The sequence below is a fragment of the Spermophilus citellus genome (assembly GCF_964194105.1).
Source record: "Spermophilus citellus genome assembly, chromosome: 1".
In the NCBI taxonomy this organism is placed as follows: Eukaryota; Metazoa; Chordata; class Mammalia; order Rodentia; family Sciuridae; genus Spermophilus; species Spermophilus citellus.
In genome coordinates, this window is record NC_138182.1 from 37849909 (window position 1) to 37870345 (window position 20437).

At 41.7% G+C, this 20437-nt stretch overlaps 1 protein-coding gene across 1 annotated transcript in view; it reads left to right on the top strand.

Annotated features, from left to right (window-relative positions):
• The window catches only part of LOC308646671 (guanylate cyclase soluble subunit beta-2-like), a gene marked incomplete at its 3' end in the record, with an annotated part of 45645 nt that overhangs the window by 15622 nt on the left and 9586 nt on the right, over nucleotides 1-20437 (top strand). Inside the window, exons 3-9 of the mRNA XM_081289925.1 lie at nucleotides 7335-7495; nucleotides 11268-11367; nucleotides 13351-13547; nucleotides 14615-14726; nucleotides 15963-16066; nucleotides 17762-17978; nucleotides 19755-20075. Coding sequence (XP_081146051.1) covers nucleotides 7335-7495; nucleotides 11268-11367; nucleotides 13351-13547; nucleotides 14615-14726; nucleotides 15963-16066; nucleotides 17762-17978; nucleotides 19755-20075 — 1212 coding nt within the window. The remainder of the gene's footprint in view (nucleotides 1-7334; nucleotides 7496-11267; nucleotides 11368-13350; nucleotides 13548-14614; nucleotides 14727-15962; nucleotides 16067-17761; nucleotides 17979-19754; nucleotides 20076-20437) is intronic.

Here is a 20437-nt window from a genome sequence, read left to right on the forward strand (position 1 = left end):
TAGAATTTCCTTGAGAGTTGATCTCCAAAAAAAGGAACATACCTCAAAGTGTAGTGGGAAGGAATGAATTAAATCAGAAAACAAAGGTAAGGTGTATTGTAATGTACAGGGTGACAGCAAATATGGAATTCAGCAAATACAAGCTGACGTTGAAACTGAAAGGAAGGCAGGGGCTATTTCTGTTTTGTATCTCTTAATGCTGTCCTTGAGAAGTAGACACAGGCTTCACTGTTCCCTTCAAATGGCCGTGATAAAAAATAACATTGTGAGTCCTTTGATCCCGGGTCAGCAAACTACTTACAGCCAATGGGTTAAATCTGAGCCTCTGCCTGTTTTTGTAAATAAAGTCTTACTGTAACATAGTCATGTCCATTTTTGTTTTATAACGTATTGTCTATGCCCCTTATTGTGGTAAAATGGTAGAGTTGAGCCGTCGAGAGACCACTGCATGACCTGCAAGGGTTCAATTATTCTCTAATATTTTAGGTCTCCAGAAAGAAATGTTCTTTGTATCTTGTATCCTCCCAGTCTGTCTTTGTCATTGTGCATGCTTGTAGACACCGAGTGAGTGTGTGGTGGCACCTTTAGCAGAGAAATGCCCTCTCACACCTGCTGTATGGGAATCATAGTCCCAGCCCCAACAACACATTTAGAGTCAGCAGCAAGTTTTTAGACCCATGTGTGGACTGACTTTCTACCCAAAGCCAAAGTATATCCCTGTGATTTCTTTCTGCCTCTCTTAGAATATCAGGAACCTTTTCCTTGTTTATCTTCAAAACATGTTGGCCCATACCTAAAATGGCAGAACACATTTTTCAAATAAAAAGTTGGGATTTGGAATTAGGATGCCCGTAAGAAGCCTGGGCCATGTGGTTTCTCTGTGTATATATACAACTCTCATGATTTGGAGAGAGTGAGGCGTAGCCAAAGGAAGACTTCAAGAAGGGCATTTTACTGTTCAATAAAATATACTGGTCAGTGGAGGCCGACTCCTCCCTTGGACAAAGAGAGAGCATGCTTCTTCTCCCCGGTGGGTGCTTTGCTCTCTCAGTGGGCCCCAGGATGCGGTTTCCCTACTTTGAAGCAATTGCTGGGACTTTTCCAGACCCCTCTGCCACTGCATAGCTCTGTGCTTTCTAATTAGCATAATTCAGGATGGGACCAGATGGCAGGTTGAGCGTTGCATAAGGAATTGTTCTGTATGTGAATAAGTGCCTACTTAGTGTGTAAGTGGGTTATTAGTGATCTGAAGTGACAAAATTCAAAACAACACCCAACAGCCATTTGGCACAGCTGTGTCTGTCTAGACTTTGCCTGCGAAGAAACCCGTAGTAAAGTATGTTTCAACAGTTAGCCTTCAGCAAATGCCAACAGCCCGTTTTTGCACTTACTTCTTCAAAAACAAGAGTAATGACTTAAAATTTACAAATTTAAAATATACAATGACCGAAAGCAGGCATTCTGACATTTATTCTTTACTATAGCCCTCTGAGGGTGGGACGAGTAACCCAGACTGGGCAACCAACTGAAAGTTTGGTTCCAATCCGATTCCCAGGCCAGTTCTGAATTCCGCGCAGACGAGAGGAGATGTTGGTGATGTCGCTGGTGAGGGTTTTGGAATCAGGCCGACGTGGGTGGGCCTCCTGGCCATCTCCTCCCTTCATCAGGTCACCTGGTGCCAGTTCCCCTGGGGTAAAACAGCGGTGACGTCAGCGACCCCGCCCTCAAGCTTCATCCTTTGGATAGTAAAGCTATGGAAAACATTCTAAGATGTAGAGCATGTTTCCCTGTCTTGTGGAACAGCATGTGCTCTTTGGGGGGGACCTAGAAGGTCACATAACGAATAACTCCCATTGCCTATATTTTGGAGGTGGGAGCTGGGGAGGGGTTATGAGACATCCAGCCCCATGCAGACCCTTTGCCAAGAAGGCTGAGTGTAGGTGGCAGTGATTTTGCTGCATTCAGCCAGCCACATGCCAGTCCTCATTGGGGCCTTAGCAGGTGGCCCCTCTCTCGCTGCCCTGGACGGTGCACCTCTGCTTTTTCCAGTCCATGGAGCTGTAACCCAGCAAAAAATAAACATTTCCTGGCAACACCGAAGAGCCAAGCTTGTTAAGTCAGAAAGTTCAAGTTCATACATCATTCCAATTTAAAAGCCTGTTAGGAGGCTCTGCACCGCTCCTGGGAAGCCAAGCCTAGATGCTTTGTGATGGTTATTTCCCTTCTAACAAAGAAGCCTTTCATTGAAACAAAATCAAAACCACTTTTTAACAGAACTTTTAATACATATCCCAAAGTAGAGAGTCGTATACTGCAGGCCACAGGCCCATAGCCCGGTTACACTAATTGTCAGGATTTTGACAATCTTATTTCATCTATCTGGTCTCTCCACCCCTTTTCTGTTTTTATTTTTGCTGGAATGTCTGAAGGCAAATCTCAGGTTTCCCATAATTTTTCCCATAAATATTTCAGTATGAGTCTCTAACAAGATAAAGACATTTTAAAATGTAATGATAATGCTCTGATTATATCCAACAAAATTTATAATATTATGGAGATTCAGGTTCCAGCTGTATCTCAGCTGGCCTTGGATAAGCAGTCTTATTATATAAGATTTCCTAAGGTCTTTTCAGGGCAATCAGCAAAAACTTTTCATTTTGACATAAATTCAAACCCGCAAAAGATTTGTAAGAATAGCACAAAGAATTCCCATATACTTTTCCATCCGTGTTTCCCAGATGTTAGCATCTAACCATATTGGCTCTGTCTTTGTTCCATATCTGTATCTATAATCCATCTCCCCTCCCCAAATTGTTACTGTGTTACAGACATGATGCTTCTTTGTTGGTAAAAAAAAAATATCTTACATAACTGCAGTACAACATGAAACTCAGGAAATGGGCATTGATATGATTCTATGAAATAATCTACAGACTTTATGGAGTATTTTCCCCACTTGACACATATGTCCTTTAAAACAGAAGAAAACTTGAATGATGCCAATTGTCATGTGTTTTCATTGTTCTTTAACCTAGATGTGTTCCAGAATCTCTGTATTTTATAACATTAATATCTTTGGGAGCTTCTGCTCAGCTATTTGGTAGCATGTTCCTTCATTCAGGATTTATTTAAAGTTGATTATTTAATAGTTTCTCATAATATAATTTCAATTATGCTTTCTTAGTAGAAAGACCACAGAAGTGGTCTTTTTTGTTTGTTTTTTCTCTTTTGTTTTTGTGGTGCTGGGGGCTTGAACCTGAGATACTCAACTACTGAGCTATAACCATAATCCCTTTTATTATTTCTATTTTGAGACAGGGTCTCACTAAGTTGCTGAGGCTGACCTCAAACTTATGATCCTCCTGTCTCAGCCTCCTGAGTTGCTGGGACTGCAGGTATCCACCAGTGTGCCTGGCTCAGAAGAGATCCTTCCCAATTCATCATTGAGCTGTCCTATTATTACTGTCAACATTGATCACTCTGTGAAAGTGGAATCTGCCAGCTTGCTCCACTGTAAAATTACTATTTTTCCCTTTGTAATTCAGACAATGAAAATATCGTACTGCTTTTCAAACCTCTTCTTCTGGGATTTTCGTATTCAGTTATGATTTTTATCTGGGTCAATACTTATGATGTTGGTAAAATGGTTATATTCTAAGTACAGAATTTCTTGCATTTGTTAGTTGGAATTCTGTAAGGAAGAATTTTCTCCCTCCCGAGTTTATTTATATCAATTTAAATAAGCAAGACTCTTGAAACTTAATTTTTTAAAAAAATAGGTTGCAATCCTTTACTTTCACTATTTATTTTGATGCTCAAATTCTCCAAGATTTAGTTAGTGGGAATCCCTTTCAATTGGCCCCTGTGCCCTTTTGATATGTCCCTATCATTCTTTGATCTCCTCTTTATTTTCTGGAATGAAACAATGGTATAGGTTCATCTCATTCTTTCCACCATGCCCCATTTCTCTAAGTAGAGAAATGGCTTCTTTTGGCAGAGTGGTACTTAAGGACCAATATCTGATTGCTAGGTGAGCTCATCACGACCGAGGTGTCACTACTTTCAGGCTCTCTCAGTAAACAGACTTGGAAAACAGATGCTAATATACATATCTATCTATCTATCTATCTATCTATCATCTATCTCTATCTATACCATGATGAATTGTGTGGTCTTATTATGTTAATTTTTTTCTAATTCAACACTGCGGGGTTCTTTCTCTTCTCCTATTTGTAACCACTTTCTCAGGGAGAAATCTGTCTCCCACTGGCTCTAAGATGTTTACTTATATGCTCAGTTCTTGAATATTCAGGAAGTATTTTCAGAATTGTTAACCTAAATGATGGAAGAAAGCTGAACTCCAATTAAATATTTGTTCACATTCTTTTTGTCTATGGCCTGGGGACAAAGCAATCTAAATACTGTGTTCAAATATTAACAGGTTACTTTTTTTCCCCTGGGTATTTGTGTTATTCAAAACTGTTCAGTCTGAAATATCTTTCTGTTAATTTGTTTCTGTTTGTATTCCTTCTTAGGGTTTTTCCCTCTCCTTATTGATCTTGCTTATTTTAAGCATATGAAACATTAACATGATTCTTTAAGCCAAACTATTCAAAGTTATGTTCAGAGAAGTAGCATCCCCCATCACAGTTTTTCCATCCCATTCCCACCAAAATCCCATAGGTAGCCAATCTTCATAGCTCCTGGTTTATTCTTCTGTTGTTTAATTTTGCACAAATAAGCAGATAGATACACATTTCTCTATTTCCCTTTCTTTCTTACACAAAAGGTAGAAAACTATGCCTACTATGGATTTTCTCTTGCACTATCAAATAACATTTTAAAGCACCTCAGATGTGTGCTGATTTTGTTCTTGCATTTTCTTATCATTTTCAATATGTCCCTGACACCCTGTGACTTAGGAGGCCCTTGGAATTCTAAATTCACTGAGGTGAAACCGTATCAAAAAAACAAGACAGGTGTTGAATTTAAGAACAGGCCTTTGTCCTGTGCTGGACAAGCATTCTGAACCAAGAATCCTAGCAGCAGCCCCAAACCCAGCACAGATGGAAAGCACCACACCCGAGCCCAAGATTGTTGTTTAAGGAACAGTTAGTCTCTCAGCCAGATGTCCTTTCCTGTTAACAGAGCTGGGTGCCCAGAAACAAAATAACCAGGGTCTGGAACGAGCAGCTTCATGGATTTTTGTAAATTTTCAGATATAAAAGAAAAGTCAAGCAGGCAGCTTTTCTACACAAAGCTGCCACTGTCACTTGAACATAACTTTGCTTGGCCTGCACACAGCCTGGTCCTCCTGGGAGAGGTCCCGGGGAGAAGGAAGGCTTTAGGGACCTGGGCTTTTCCTGGTGGGTAACAGGATGCACCTGTTCAGAGCTCCAGGCTGCCGGCTGTAAGGAACAGCTGTTTTTCTTTTTCGTTTTTCCCAGCCAGAATAAGCTAGATTTAGAAGGAAAGGAAAGGAAAGGAAAGGTGGAAGGAGAAGGGAAGGAACAATTTCCCACCTGTTCATTTATTTTTCAGGAGTTCTTCCAGGAATTCAGAAGTATTGGAAAGAACCTGAGTAGAATTTATGTCAGTTAACTTAAGAGTTGGCATGGCTCCTGGTGTCGACAAGCCTGCCTGCATCCAGCTAGGATGGACCCCAAACAAAGGATGCAATGGAGGCCAGGACCACCTCCCACCCTACCATCCCAAGCTTTATCTAGATACAGATGCAGCTAACAAATTGTGAAAAATATGTATATAACTCAGTCAGACAAGACCAGACCAACTCAGTGGGGACTTTGTCCTGCTCGGATTACAGAACAATTATCTGCTCAGAGGTCTAGCTAAGGACAAAGAACTGTAGAGAAACTGCTGTTCCTGGCTTCCATCTTAGGAAGCCAGGACAGGCTGAAAAGTGCTCAGGACTCCTCTCATCCCCTGTCCCTTTGTATGACCCAGTTCCAGAGAGCTCAGCAGACCTAGAAGTCCCCTTGTTGTGAGTTCCAGATCCAGCTAGCATCCTAGAGTTCATAAGCATATGAAACACTAACATGATTTCATATGCAGTAGAGGAATTGTGAATCCTATAAATTTGAGTATTCTGGACCTTCTCCCTGGCCCCTAGCATGCACATGAGTCCCAAGTCCACCATAAGTAAGAGTGTTCCTTCCAGGAGCTCTAGGTCAGTAGGATGAATAGATGTCCTTCCTCCTTTGCCAATGGTGACAGTCCATAGGTAGCCATTGCCTTGGGGAGACACTTGTTTCCCTAACTGCTACTCCAAAGACTGTGGGTTATAGTAGAAGGAGGCACTGACTCTAGATTTATAGCCTCTTCAGCAAATCTGGTCTCTGCAATTCACAAAGATGACTTAACCTTAATGGGCTCATGTGGAAAAAGGGGGACATGAAAATAACATTATCTACCTTCCAAGAAATTGACAAGCATTGGTAAAATAACTTTGACAATGGGTGCTGCAGGAACTACGGACTATTCTTTAAAACTATTTACTACACAAACAGTACAGGTGGGGAGTGGGAGAAGTGGGCAGCATTTCTCACCTGGTGCAGCAAACCCAACCCCAGAAATTCATCAAGCACCCACTTTGTGTCCAGTTCAGAAAACATGGAAGGCGAGGTTGCTGCCTAACCCTAGAAATAGGAGGGAAAAAGTGCAACATTTAGGAAAAGTGAAGTCAGCAGGACATGGGATATTCAGACAGATCTTCGTGGAGAATGTGATGTGAAAACTGAATGTTGAAGGGCAACCATGATCTGGTGAGGCCCAGAGAGAGAGGGAGTCTTTGCAGGCGTTTGTTATCATCTTTTGGGTAAATTATGATAAAAACTTTGGTGGAATTGATTTTGCACTGCTACATTAGCCATTTATAAGAGCTGAACTTTGCACTTTAGACCATGTATTTGAAGATGTAGGAGTGGTAGAAAAGATTGCAGAGGGCTGCTCTGTGCCCTTGACCTGACCACTGGAGGCAGTGGTCAAGGGGGAACAATAGCTCTGAATCCCCTCCTGGACCATAGGAAAATATTTGCCATGGATGTCATGAAAAAGACTGGGATTGGGTGGGGTTGGAAAGAACTCATGGTTAATGAGCACCCAGAAGGTTCCAGGATTGCACTGAGCTCCTCACAAGGGCCTCATGACATTGACGTTATTGATGACATTTCACTGATGAGGAAGGTGAAGACTTGGATGGTGGCTCAGAAAGTCTCACAGAGCCAGGATTTGGACACTTTGAAAATAAATGAATACCAAGGGAGGACGAACACCTTGCAGGGACTTTATGGCAGGGTATGCTTTGGATTTCACAGGTGTGTCCATGGAAGCCATTCTGAAACTCTTTGGAGAATACTTCTTTAAATTCTGTAAGATGTCTGGCTATGACAGAATGCTGAGGACCCTGGGAGGAAATCTCACGGAGTTTATTGAAAACCTGGATGCCCTCCACAGTTACCTTGCACTCTCTTACCAGGTAAGACCACCTGGGCCTGGTAATCTTGGTGATCCTGAGAAGAAGCAAATTCTGAGCCATCTCCTCCCTCCCTGCAAAGAAGAGTGGGTGGAAGGGAACTGCTGCTTGTCTGTTGCACTGCAGAACCCTTGGTCCCTGGTACAAGAGTTCTCATGGGAAAGAAAAGGAAAATAAATACCTGTTGGCCACCTTTATAAACTGCCTGGCCCAAAAAAAAAAAAAAAAAAAAAAAAAAAAAAAAAAAAAAAGAGAGAGAGAGAGAGAGAGAGAGAGAGAGAGAGAGAGAGGTACAGTTTTTTGTGATGGGGGAAGGCCTCTGCAGTAGAGCTGGCTTGGAATTCAATCTAGGAGGCTGATCACAATGGCAACAAAGACTGGAAAACAATCAGGTTTCAGTGGATTTGCAAAATCTCTCCTAAGGTTTCCTGGTCTGGATGGAGCTGATAAATAGCTTATGCAGCCAGATTCGTGTTATTCAAGTATCAGAAGGAAAGACAGGGCCAAGAGCCAGAATCGGAAACCATCCAACTCTGATTAACCCATGGGGTGACTGACGGAGGTGTTAAGAAACTAATTTCCCTTCTGGGATAGGTCCTTCTGGAGTTCGTGCCTTGCTTTTCTTCTTTGGAGAGATCATTGGAAATTCAAATGCCTAGACCCCCCACCACCACCTTTTTTTTTTTCTTTAGACAAAGTACTTTATGGAAACGATCAAGTAGCATTTCACATAGCATGATAACAGTTTCTTATTTTATGTAAAATATTTTATTTTTAGGACACCTTTACTTTACCAACCTCGTCACTATTTCTAGACTTAGCGTTCATAGTGACAACCTTTGCAGGGTTGTCATGAGGATAAAAACGTTATGTATATTAAAGCACGTCACTATTATGTGCACTTGTACGTATCTGTAAAATTGGGGGAAAAAGGTTATTTTCTCTATATTTTGAATAAGTAATCAGAGGCTTGGAAACATCCTACTTCAGGAAGAGTGAGTTTGTGAGCCTGTTCTATTGTTGTCACATGAACTTCTTGAGGTGGTGGGAGTGGAAAGAGTCTGGGCAATGAGGCCAGATGTCACTGTCTGAGCAGAACTGCGACTTACCAGCTGTGTGATCCCGGGCAAGTTGCTGCCCACTTATTTATTTAATTAAATTTATTTAATTAGCACCTAGTATGTACTAAACAATTTTTAAGTCATTAGACACAAAGACAAAAAGGAAATAGGAATAAATAACCTACCTCATAGAGTTGGGCATATTAAAAGAGAGAGCATATAAAAGTCCTTAGTGTTATGATGGGCTCAGAACAGGCATTTCATAAGCAACTCTTTCTTCTCCTTTTCTTTCTTTCTGTTCAATAGGAACAGTTTTAAAAGTCTGATAATTTGCATGGCAACTTTCTATCAGGTTTCTTAGCTAAAGGCACAACTATTAGAATAGAAAGAAATACAGTTAGGATCCTTTAATAAACTTCCATAATATTTTTAATATCACCTGAAATTTGGTTAATATATTGAGTCATGGTTCTGGAGGTGTCAATATTTAATTTATTTATTAAATAAAAATATTATGGAATGTTTTTACTGTTTCAGATATTGTTTCCTTGATATTACTCTCACTTTCATGAATGAGAGTGAAAGGAATTGAGATTCTGAAGTCCCATGGCTGTGATTTTTATACCCAACACTGATACCCTTCCTATACTAGTTAACCACCTCTTACCCCACATATGCCAAAACCATACTAATAGAGAAGTATTAGACTAGAACCTCTCTGGGGTATGTCAGGACATTTAGCCTATAATCGGATAAATAAAATATTAAATTGCTATAACACACAAGTTAGGATGAACTTTATGCAATGATACCTGATAGCTATATAGTGGTTTATACTAGACAAAGGATTAAAGATTGTCTCTTTAGGCAAAAATAAATAAAATGATTCCAACTTTAAGGAACACATCCCTGGTTAAAACTGTGCCTTTAGTCTTGTTATTTTTTTTTTTTTAAGAGAGAGTGAGGAGAGAGAGAGAGAGAGAATTTTTAATAATTATTTTTTTTATTTTGGCGGACACAACATCTTTGTATGTGGTGCTGAGGATCGAACCCGGGCCGCACGCATGCCAGGCAAGCGCGCTACCGCTTGAGCCACATCCCCAGTCTTGTTATTTTTTAGCTAACCTTCATTGACTGGTAATTATTGTACTAAATGAACTGTCCTCTTAACGCCTGTAAGATTAAGCACTCTTATTTTCCCCACTATACAAATAAGAAAACTGAGGCCCAGAAGGGTCAAGACACTCTCCAAACTCACCCATACTGTGGGTGGTTGAGCAATAACCTACACCCAGCCACGTCTGTCTGAAAAAGGCCTTGCTTTCGGCTGCTTGGCATCATTTTTTCCTTTGCCTTATTCTCCATTTTTAAAAAAATGTTTTATGTTAATCAATAAGTAAAACTATAACTGCATTATTTAGAAACTTGGAGACATCAACCATAAGAACCAAAAGCATGAACTTCTGGAAATGTCTGGGAAGAGGTCTGGCTTGGAGATGGCTTCAGGGGGATGTTGGCAGGAGCACGTGGATCTCTATTTCAGCCCCTCTGTACTGAATTGCTTTACTTTCACTGTAGAATTTGGATATAGTTTTTAAATGAACTTTTAATTTCCTCTTTATGCATACTTCATCAAATCCTCTTTAGATTTGGTAATGATATAATAAACACACATACCAACAAATGTTTTTATCTATATACATACTTTTGGGAATATGGAAATTTATTTGGAAAGGCAAAAAAAAAAAAACATTTTAACTAGCAACCCTCTACTAGGAAACAGGACAAAGATCTCATAAAAAACACATCCACCTTCTTCATCTCATCCCTCTCTGAGACCAAAAGCTGTGAGTCCAGGGTGCTGAGTTGCCTGCTAATCAAGCAGGAGAGCGGGGCATGGTAGCACATGCCTGTAGTCCCAGAGACTCGGGAGGCTGAGGCAGGAGGATCTCAAGTTCAAAACCAGTCTCAGAAATTTGGGAGGCTGTGAGCAATTTAGCAAGACCCTGTCTCGAAGTGAAAAATTAGAAGAGGGTGGGGGAAGCAGGAGAGACGGTTGCTTCTGTCAGCAAATTCTCCAGGCAAAGTGTGTACCTTTCATTCCCAAGACGTATCTCACCTTCATGAGATTGGGCATACGTGAATGTCAACACTCATTCCTGAAGAAAGAGAAGTTTTTCTGATGTCTCCCTCAGGGTTCTGTTTTCCAAATGTGCGATTTGATACCACAGCAAGAAACTCATTAATTCGTTTCACTTGCAGATTCCTCTGAGCCCCTTGATCTTTCTGTGAGTGAAGAGGCCCTTGGTCACTTAGTCACAGGCCAAGGTCTACAGAGACTCACAGAGGCCTTCTGGTGCCTTCTGGCCAGCACCCCTTGGAATGCAGCTAGAAGAGGCCTGGCACATGACAAAGGCTCAATCTGGGGGTGGTCCATTGTTCTGTTCATCTAGGTTTAACTTCCTTGGTCCTCAGGCTCCTCCTCTTGAAAATGGAGACAACAGTTGCCATAAAATGCTGTTTAGGGAATTGGGTACAGAAGGAAATTCCTGATACATGGGAGCTGAGAAACCGTGGTCGGTATTGTGTGACTGGAAAGAGGCCGGGATATAGTTCTGCATGCTATGGCGGAAAGTCCTGTTCCCAGAGACTTGACGTCATAGCTTAAACAATTTATTTTCCCTGGGAAGAATCGTGTTGTGTCTTCTAATTAGGAGATGAACGCACCATCGTTTCGTGTGGAGAGAGGGACGGATGGAGAAATGCTTCTGCATTACTACTCAGACAGGCGTGGTCTGTGCCACATCGTACCAGGTAGGCAGTGGCTTAGTTCTGAGGCCTCTGGAAGAAGGAAATCTGCCCACAAACTCTCTAGGACAGCCACAAGCCAGATGTGGGCTGGGAGCTCTGTCCCTTCTCATATCTGATTCCATGTCATCTTGATCATTATTTCCAAAGCCCTCGAGCTTTTTAAATAAGTTTCCAAAATGCCAAAAGAAAGAATAATTTTTATTTTTGTTGAACGTTTTGAATTATGCAGGTGTTTACATAATTATGATATATATATATATATATATATATATATATATATATATATATATATACTATTTTGTATTGGCTCTTTCTAAAAAAAAATTGAGCATGGTAGAAAAAGCATGCTTCCATGTTTTCACATGGCCACGTCTTAAATGGATGAATGATATTGCATATTGTAGTTATCTTAGCTAGCCCTCTATTGCTGCATTTTTTCATCAATACTAATCTTTTGCTATTGTAAACAAGACTGTGATGAACATCTTCACACATCCTTTCTCCACACTGTGTACTTTAACCCTGGGATAGATTCCCAAAGAAAACTTTGCAAACATGATTCTTAATGCTTTTACAACCGATTTTTTAAAATTTATTTATTTTTATTATTTTATTGTTGGTTGTTCAAAACATTACATAGTTCTTAATATACCATATTTCACAGATTGATTCAAGTGGGTTATGAACTCCCATTTTTACCCCGTATACAGATTGCTGTGTCACATCAGTTACATTTCCATTGATTTACAAATTGCCTTTCTAGTGACTGATGTATTCTGCTGTCTATCCCATTCTCCACTGTCCCCTCACCTCTCCCCTCCCCTCCCCTCCCCTTCTCTCTCTCCATCCCCTCTACTATAAATCGTTTCTTCCACTTATATAATTTTTCTCCTACTCCTCCTTTCCTCTTATATGTAATTGTGTATAAGCCTGAGGCTCACCTTCCAATTCCATGCAATTTCCCTTAACTCTCACTTTCCCTCCCGCCTATCATCCCTGTTTAATGTTATTCTTCTTCTCCAGCTCTTCGTCTCTACCCTGTCCTTGGTTACTCCCCTTATATCAAAGAAGACATTTGACATTTGTTTTTTAAGGATTGGCTAGCTTCACTTAGCATAATCTGCTCTAATGCCATCCATTTCCCTCCAAATTCTATGATTTTGTCATTTCTTATTGCAGAGTAATACTCCATTGTGTATAAATGCCACATTTTTTTAATCCATTCATCTATTGAAGGGCTTCTAGGTTGGTTCCACAATCTTGCTATCGTGAATTGTGCTGCTATGAACATCGATATAGCAGTGTCCCTGTAGCATGCTCTTGTTAGGTCTTTAGGGAATAGACCGAGAAGGGGAATAGCTGGGTCAAATGGTGGTTCCATTCCCAGCTTTCCAAGAAATCTCCATACTGCTTTCCAAATTGGCTGCACCATTTTGCAGTCCCACCAACAATGAACAAGTGTACCCATTTCCCCGCATCCTCGCCAGCACTTGTTGTTGTTGGACTTCTTAATGGCTGCCAATCTTACTGGAGTGAGATGGTATCTTAGGGTGGTTTTGATTTGCATTTCTCTGACTGCTAGCGATGTTGAGCATTTTTTCATGTACTTGTTGATTGATTGTATGTCCTCCTCTGAGAAGTGTCTGTTCAGGTCCTTGGCCCATTTTACAACCGAATTTTGCATACATTATTTTTAGTTTGTTTGTTTAAGGAGGTTACATGCCTTCCTGAAATAAAAACCAAACGAAGAGATGCTGAACTAGAAATGGGAACAGCAGGATATATTTGGTATCCAGGCATGGACAAATTAAATCTCTAAGTACTTCTATTTTACTCATCTGTCATATGCTGTATGTCTTGAGGCAGGTCCTGGGCTTTGTGAACCCTGGAAAATTCATCAGAAGTTGTATGACTGGATTTTTGGTTGATGTTTGTTGACACACTGCCTTCTGCCATCCCTAACCGCTAAGTGTCCTTCTGCCGCAGGTATCATTGAGGCTGTGGCTAAGGACTTCTTTGACATGGACGTGACCATGGATATCCTTGATGTGAATGAAGAAGTGGAGAGGACAGGGAAAAAAGAGCATGTTGTGTTTCTGGTTGTACAGAAGACTCGCAGGCAGACTAGGAGGGCAAAACCAAATGGGTTGCAGGATGGTGAGGACATCAGAAGAGAGCAAGAGGTACTGGGTTTGTGGTGTATTCAGAAAGCAAAATTCTCCCCAAGTAGAGATACCGGTCTTGGCACCATCTATGCAAACAACACAACCAACTGGACCTTCTAATAGTGGAGTTGAGGCAGGGTGTTTTTTGTTTTTGTTTTTGTCATAGTGGAGATTGAATCCATGGACTCACACTTCTGGTAAGCACTCTGCCACGGAGCTACATCCCCAGTACCTTATTTTATTTTATTTTGAAACAGTTGTCACTAAGTGGCTCAGGCTGGCCTGGACCTGTGATCCTCCTGCCTCAGCCTCCTGAGTAGCTGGGATGGCAGACCTGTGCCACCAGGTGCAGAACTACTGAACTTTTGGATTAGAAAATTCTTTGTTGTGATGGGCTGTCCTCTGCATTACAGGATGTGAAGCAGCTTCCCATGTCCACCCACTATATGCTAGTAGAACCCTGCCCTCTCAGTTGTGGCAACCAAAAGCCTCCTGGCATTACCAATGTCCCCAGGGTGGGTGTTGAGAACTGCTGGGTTAACTGTAACTGGATATCAGAGACTCTCTGCCATGCACCTTTGCCTGGAAATATGTTCACCCATAAAAATGCCAGGATAAAGGCTTTGAAGTTTGGCTTACTTTACAATCCTCCTTAAATAAGTTGACTTCACCTCTTCAATGCTAGTCACAGACCCAAAGTCCACTCAAATTCTGTGCTTGGTCACCTCAACTGCAACTCATAAGATGATCATTGCCAGTTTAGGTACCATATATATTAGGAGAACAACTCTCTCTGTCCATGTTTCTGGTACAAATATCCAGATAAGTCTGTGATTCCGGAAGCACAGCCAGATATCACCCTGGTCTCCTCTTGAGATGTAAATCGCTCTTGCTGCCTTTGGTAGAGAAACAATATGAGGATTAACTAGATTAAAAAAAAAATCTTGGTAGCATTGATGTCACAAACCTCGCACTGTCCCACCAGCCATGGACACTGTTCTACTGTACAGATGGGCCCCATCACAGCAAATGGGGCTGTGCATCTCTAGTCATGTGACTGGGCACCTGTGCTTCTCTCTCTGCAGGCTCTTCAGGCAGCTTTCCTTAGGATGAAGGAAAAATATTTAAGTGTCTCTGTTTGTCCTGTGAAGAAATCCAACTGGGATGTTGTGAGAAGTATAGTCACTTTTGGAAAAGGTAGGTGGGCTGTTCTCCTAGCCTCGGCTCTTAGATCAGAAAGACTGCCTGGTTCCCAGGGGAAGCAGCCTCCGTGCACAAATGGGACCGAGTTCTCTGTGATTGATGCCCCCTGATTTCTGCAGAGCTTAGATTTAGTGGTCAGGTTTTTTTTTTTTTTTTAACTTTAAAATATCATACTAACTTGCCATCCATTGGGTAATACTATACATCTGGATAATACACAGACATCTCTCCTAAGCCGCTGGAGAGAGGATTGGAATTAGTCCCAACTGGTGACTGCTGAGGAGGAAGATGGATAGAGGCTGAGTTATTGTCAAGAACAACGGGGTTTCCTTAACTCCTCCTCTGGATCCAGGCCTTCTTGATTGGTACACGTTTCTGGGCTGGAAATCTGTGTATAATAACCATGGTCATCCAGTAATGTAAAGGACACTGGATCAAGAGCCAAGAAAGATTTCTGGCTTTGTCCCTGAGAGCTATATGACCCTGGATAAGGTCCTCAATTTTCCATTTGCAAAATGTGTGTAGTAGGCTCTCTCTGGCACTCCCATGGGTACTAAGCTGGCCTAAAAACCAGCACCTAATGCCAGAGCTGGAACAAGGGCTCCGATGCACAGTAAGAATGGAGCTAGATGCTCCTCATCATGACCTCAGGGTCAGGTGACATGCATCTGGGAGAAGGTCTGCAGGGCTCAAAGAGCTGCATTTTGAGTCCTTCAAGCCGTGGCAAATGAGTCAAACATGCAATTGACATCCTTTGTCTAGGAGATTTTCATATCAAAAAGGCTCCATTTCGAATCTCTACCCCCTGCCAAATAGGACTGTTGGTTAAATTTTCATGTGCCACCCAAAACTGTCAGTCTAAAAAGCTCCATGGCAAATGTCCCTGATGCTGGGCTGGGCACACTCATTGTCTGGCTGTCACCATTTCAATGCCGACTCTGTTTTCATGGTGAGACACACTCAATTGGCCCAGTAACTCTTGAGCGGCGGGCAGAAACTTGGCAGGGGGCAGAAGGGTTTCTCAACCTGGTAGCAAGTTTTCTGTTTGTTTTAATTTGGAAGAAGAATTGCTGGGGCCATCTGGAGACGCCGAGGGAGCCTGGGCTAAAGAGTGGGGATCACACTTTGCCTGTGAAACACTTAAGATTCTATCCCCGTCCTGAGCTGGGCTCTGTGCAAGGGCCACAGCAGGAGCTGCTTCTCATTAGGACTTTCTCTTTCTGTGTCCAGGGCACCTCAGGGACACCTTCGAGCCCATTTATCCTGAGAGTCTCTGGATTGAAGCAAAGACGTTCTGTGAGGCTTTTCCTTTCCATATTATCTTTGATGAAGCAGTAAGAGCACTATTCCCTCGTGGGGTTGGGAATAAGCCAGGGAAGGGGGGGGGGGGCGGTGATTTATAGTCTTAGGAGACTTTTAAGTTCCCAGGGTTTTTAGCTTGGCAGAACCATTGTCTTGGATTCTGGTTGTGGCATCTTCTGGAAACTGGGATTCAGGATCATCTAGGTAGATATGGAAAGGAGGTTTGAACTAGTGAATGAATGGGAAAGTTTACCATTCAAATAAATAAATGCAAAAAGAAGTGACGCTAGCATTCACTATGCACACAGACATCAGTAGCAACATTGGGTGATTCTAAGCATCATCTCCCACCATCCTTGGGACCACTCTCAATGTCTCAGTCCTACCATGCTTGACTTCCTGCATCTTAGTTGGGGAGAGGTCTCTGCTGGTCTCCTGCCATGTTTTGAGGGGGTTGTGAGCATGCCTTTTAAGTTTGATTATTAGAAATTTCTCTGGATAAATTGATTCTGGATAAATCAGAATTGATTGTGAATTTAAAGGACAAGTAGGCAAATTGATTTGACCCCAAAAAATCAGTTAAAATGCTTTTCAGCTGTTGGGCATGTTGGCATATGCCTGTATTCCCAGTGGCTTGGGAGACTGAGGCAGGAGGATTGTAAATTCAGAGACAGCCTCAGCAACTTAGCAAGGCTAAGCAACTTATTGAGATCCTGCAAACAAACAAAAGGGCTGGGGTTGTAGCTCAGTGGTTGAATGCTCCTGAGTTCAATCCCTAGTACAAAAATAAATAAAGATCTTAAAAAAGGCTTTTTAGCCACTATGATTTTCTCTGATAATTTATTGCTACCAATAGATATATTAAATCATCATCACCTACCAGTTGACTTCTAAATACAGAGTCTATGAAGCGTATTCATTTGAGTGGACTCTTCATTCACAAAGAAATTGTGAATTCACTGAGTTAAAAAAAAATACCCCTATATGAAACAACTTGGTGGTTATAAAGTAATGCACCTTGACTTTTCTCCAGTGTCATAAAGCATAATTCTTCTTATTATTATTATTATTACTACCACTATTAATATTTTAAATTCTGGTCTACTTAGAAACCCCCTTTCTTTTTAAGTTTTGGGTGTAGAATATATACAAGTTCATGATACATGTGTGAAAAGATGAGGCTGATTTCTATCACCTAGTAGATTCCCTGTGGTTAGTAAAGCTACATGTCCCTGAACACTCTGCTGCATTGGACATTTTATGTAAAGGATACCCATTTTACTGCTCCCTTCTGAGTGTTCTCTGGAGACAGCAAGATGTGTCTCCACCCCCTCAATAGACTCCTTCACCAGGCCTGGGTGTCAGATCCAGTGCTACAGAACTTGCTAGTTGCTTTCTTAGTGAGTGAGACAGAAGGACCCAGAGAGGTCTTAGAGAGTGAGGAAAGGACTACTGCGTCGAGTTGAGAGCCTCCTGTACCTGTTTTTTGTTTTTTTTGTTTTTTTTTTTTTGTTATTTTTCTGCTGAGCCTTCCTTTCCTCTTGCCTCCCTTCCAGCCACGAGCTACAAATTTGATTAAGAAAAACTATCTGTGATGTTTATTCCATTACAGACCCCCTTTTCTCCCCAGCGAGTCACAAAACAAGGCCAAATGTTATTTCTAAAGGAGAGTTTATGGTGGAGGTTCCTTTGTGTTCCCCAGTCTGACATCTCTCCTCTGTGGATAGCTGAGGGTCAAGCAAGCCGGAGTGAATATTCAGAAGTATGTCCCAGGACTCCAAACCCAGAAGATTCGATTAGATGAGTATTTCTCCATCGTTCATCCTCAAGTTACCTTCAACATTTCCAGTATCTGCAAATTTATCAACAGTCAATTTGTCCTGAAGACACGAAGAGAAAGGATGCCGGAAGCTTGGAAAGATCAGCCCACACTCAAACTCCGTGGTAACAACTCGCTCCAGCCCTTTGCTCCCTGCGGGTTTGGGGGGGATTGGTCAGAAAGGGAAGAGGCCAGCCAAATTTCCAATCTCCCAAAATCTGGGCAGGGACTCTGGTTGAGTGCAAGTTTTTTTTTTTTTTTTTTTTGACATTTCTATTTAGCTTTATTTTTCAACAATATTTTTCCTCAACTGTTTCTGGTTTAGACATAAATAGAATACACACGCACGCGCGCGCGTGCACACACACACACACACACACACACACACACACACACACACACAAGCTTCTAGTGCCTCTTTTTTTCCCATTTCCTGGCAATCACCTCCGGTCTGTGGTTTTGACTACTCTGGGTAGTTCATAGAAGTAGAAGAGCATACCATCTTTGTCCCTTTGTGACTGGCTTATTTCGCTGACATGTCCTCAACGTCTACCCATGTTGTTCCATGTGTCAGAATTTCCTTCCCTCTTAAAGACTGAATCATATTCTGTTGTATGTATATACATTTTCCTCATCCATTTATCTGGCTATTGAATGACCACATTTGGCTATTGTGACTAGTATTACTGTGAACATGGGTATGTAAATGTCTCTTTAAGTCCTTATTTTCTTTTTTTCTTTTTCTGTTTTTTGAGTCTACCCAGAAATGAAATATGATCCAGAAACATATCACATGGATTGTGACTCTGCTTTTATTTATTGAGGAACTGCCATACTGGTTTTTGTAGACAGGGCACTATTTTCCATTCTCATCAGTGATTCACAAGGGGTCCAATTTCTTCACCTCCTCATGAACACTTATTATTTTCTGTCTTTTTTTTAAAAATAATATCTATCATAATGCATAGGAAGCGATCTTATATAGCCTTGTTTTGCATTTCCCTAATAATTTATAACATTGAGCATCTTTTCGTGTGCTTATTGGACATTTCTACATATTCTTTGGAGAAATGTCTGTTCAAGTGTTTTGTCTATATTTAATCTGGGTTTCTTTATATATTCTGGATATGAGCCCCTCATCAGATATATGACTTGCAAATATTTTCTCCCACTCTGTGGGTTGCCCTTTCATGCTGTTGAGTCCTTTGGTGCTCAGAAGTTTTTAATTTTGATGTTGTTCAATTTCTCTGTTTCTTTTTCTGCTTGTGTTTTTGAGGTTACATCCAAGAAATTATTGTCTTATCCAATGTCATTTCCATTTCTTTTCTTATTATTAATGCACTGATTAGGCTGAGGTTCCCATAACCCAATCATTACATCTCTGAACTTTCTTGCACTGTCTCCCACATGAGCCTTGTGGAAACCATTACACAGTATAATGCTAGAGGATTCCAAGACCAACCCCAGGGGAATGCCAACATTTAAGGAAGGAAATTTAAAAAACAAAATCCTAGAGGGAAAATTCAAAGAAGTAGGGGGAAATTTTATAGAGAAAGCAATGCCAGAAATCCTCAAGAAAAGGAAGTTCAGGTTAATACCAACAGAAGAGTGAGTAAAGATGAGACTGAGGCTTGTGTTGGAGCTGGCAACTTAGAGGCCATGAATGAGCCACCTCAAAGGTAGAGAAGCAACCAGAGAGAGCTGTTGTGGAGAGAGGGGAAATGAGGTAGTGGACACAGGAGTATGGACCATTCTCAAGACATCTGGCAGAAAAGGCAGGAATATGGCTCTGACGGTGGCTAGAAGGTGGTCAGTGTGGGTGAGGCTTACTTCTCTGGAGGACTCAGCTAACCCACCTTGGAGATAGACTGTGTTTCTGCCTTTCTCTCCGTGACATAAAGGCCAGATGATCTGGATGGAGTCCCTGCGGTGCATGATATTCCTGTGCTCTCCGAAGCTCCGCAGTCTGCAAGAGCTGGAGGAGCGCAAGATGCATCTGTCAGACATTGCCCCCCACGACACCACCAGGGATCTCATCCTCCTCAACCAGCAGAGGCTGGCGGAGATGGAGCTGTCCAACCAGCTGGAGAGGAAGAAGGAGGAGCTGCGAGTCCTGTCCAAGCACTTGGCCATAGAAAAGAAGAAGACAGAGACCCTGCTGTATGCCATGCTGCCCCAACACGTGGCCAACCAGCTGAAAGAGGGCAAAAAGGTGGCGGCAGGTAGGGCATCCCTTCACGGGGACCTCAGGGCAGGGGAGAGTGTGCCTTCAGGGTTGAGGACATGGGCTTTGAAGCTGAGCAGATCTGGGGTTGAATTCTACTCCATCACTTGTAAGTGGCGCCATCTTGGGTCCATTGCTCAGCCTGCATTGCCTCAGTCTCTCCCCTCTACACTGAAAATAAGAAAAACCACACGAGAGTGAAATGTGGAGTAGAGAAAAATGCTTGTTAACAACGTGCACATATATTAGGTTCTCTAAGAATTTAGTCTGTGTCCTGAGACTGGCCTCATTACTCAATGTCCAAAAGTAGGGTCCTTAACTATAACAGGAAATAATATATCCACACATTAACTGAAGCAG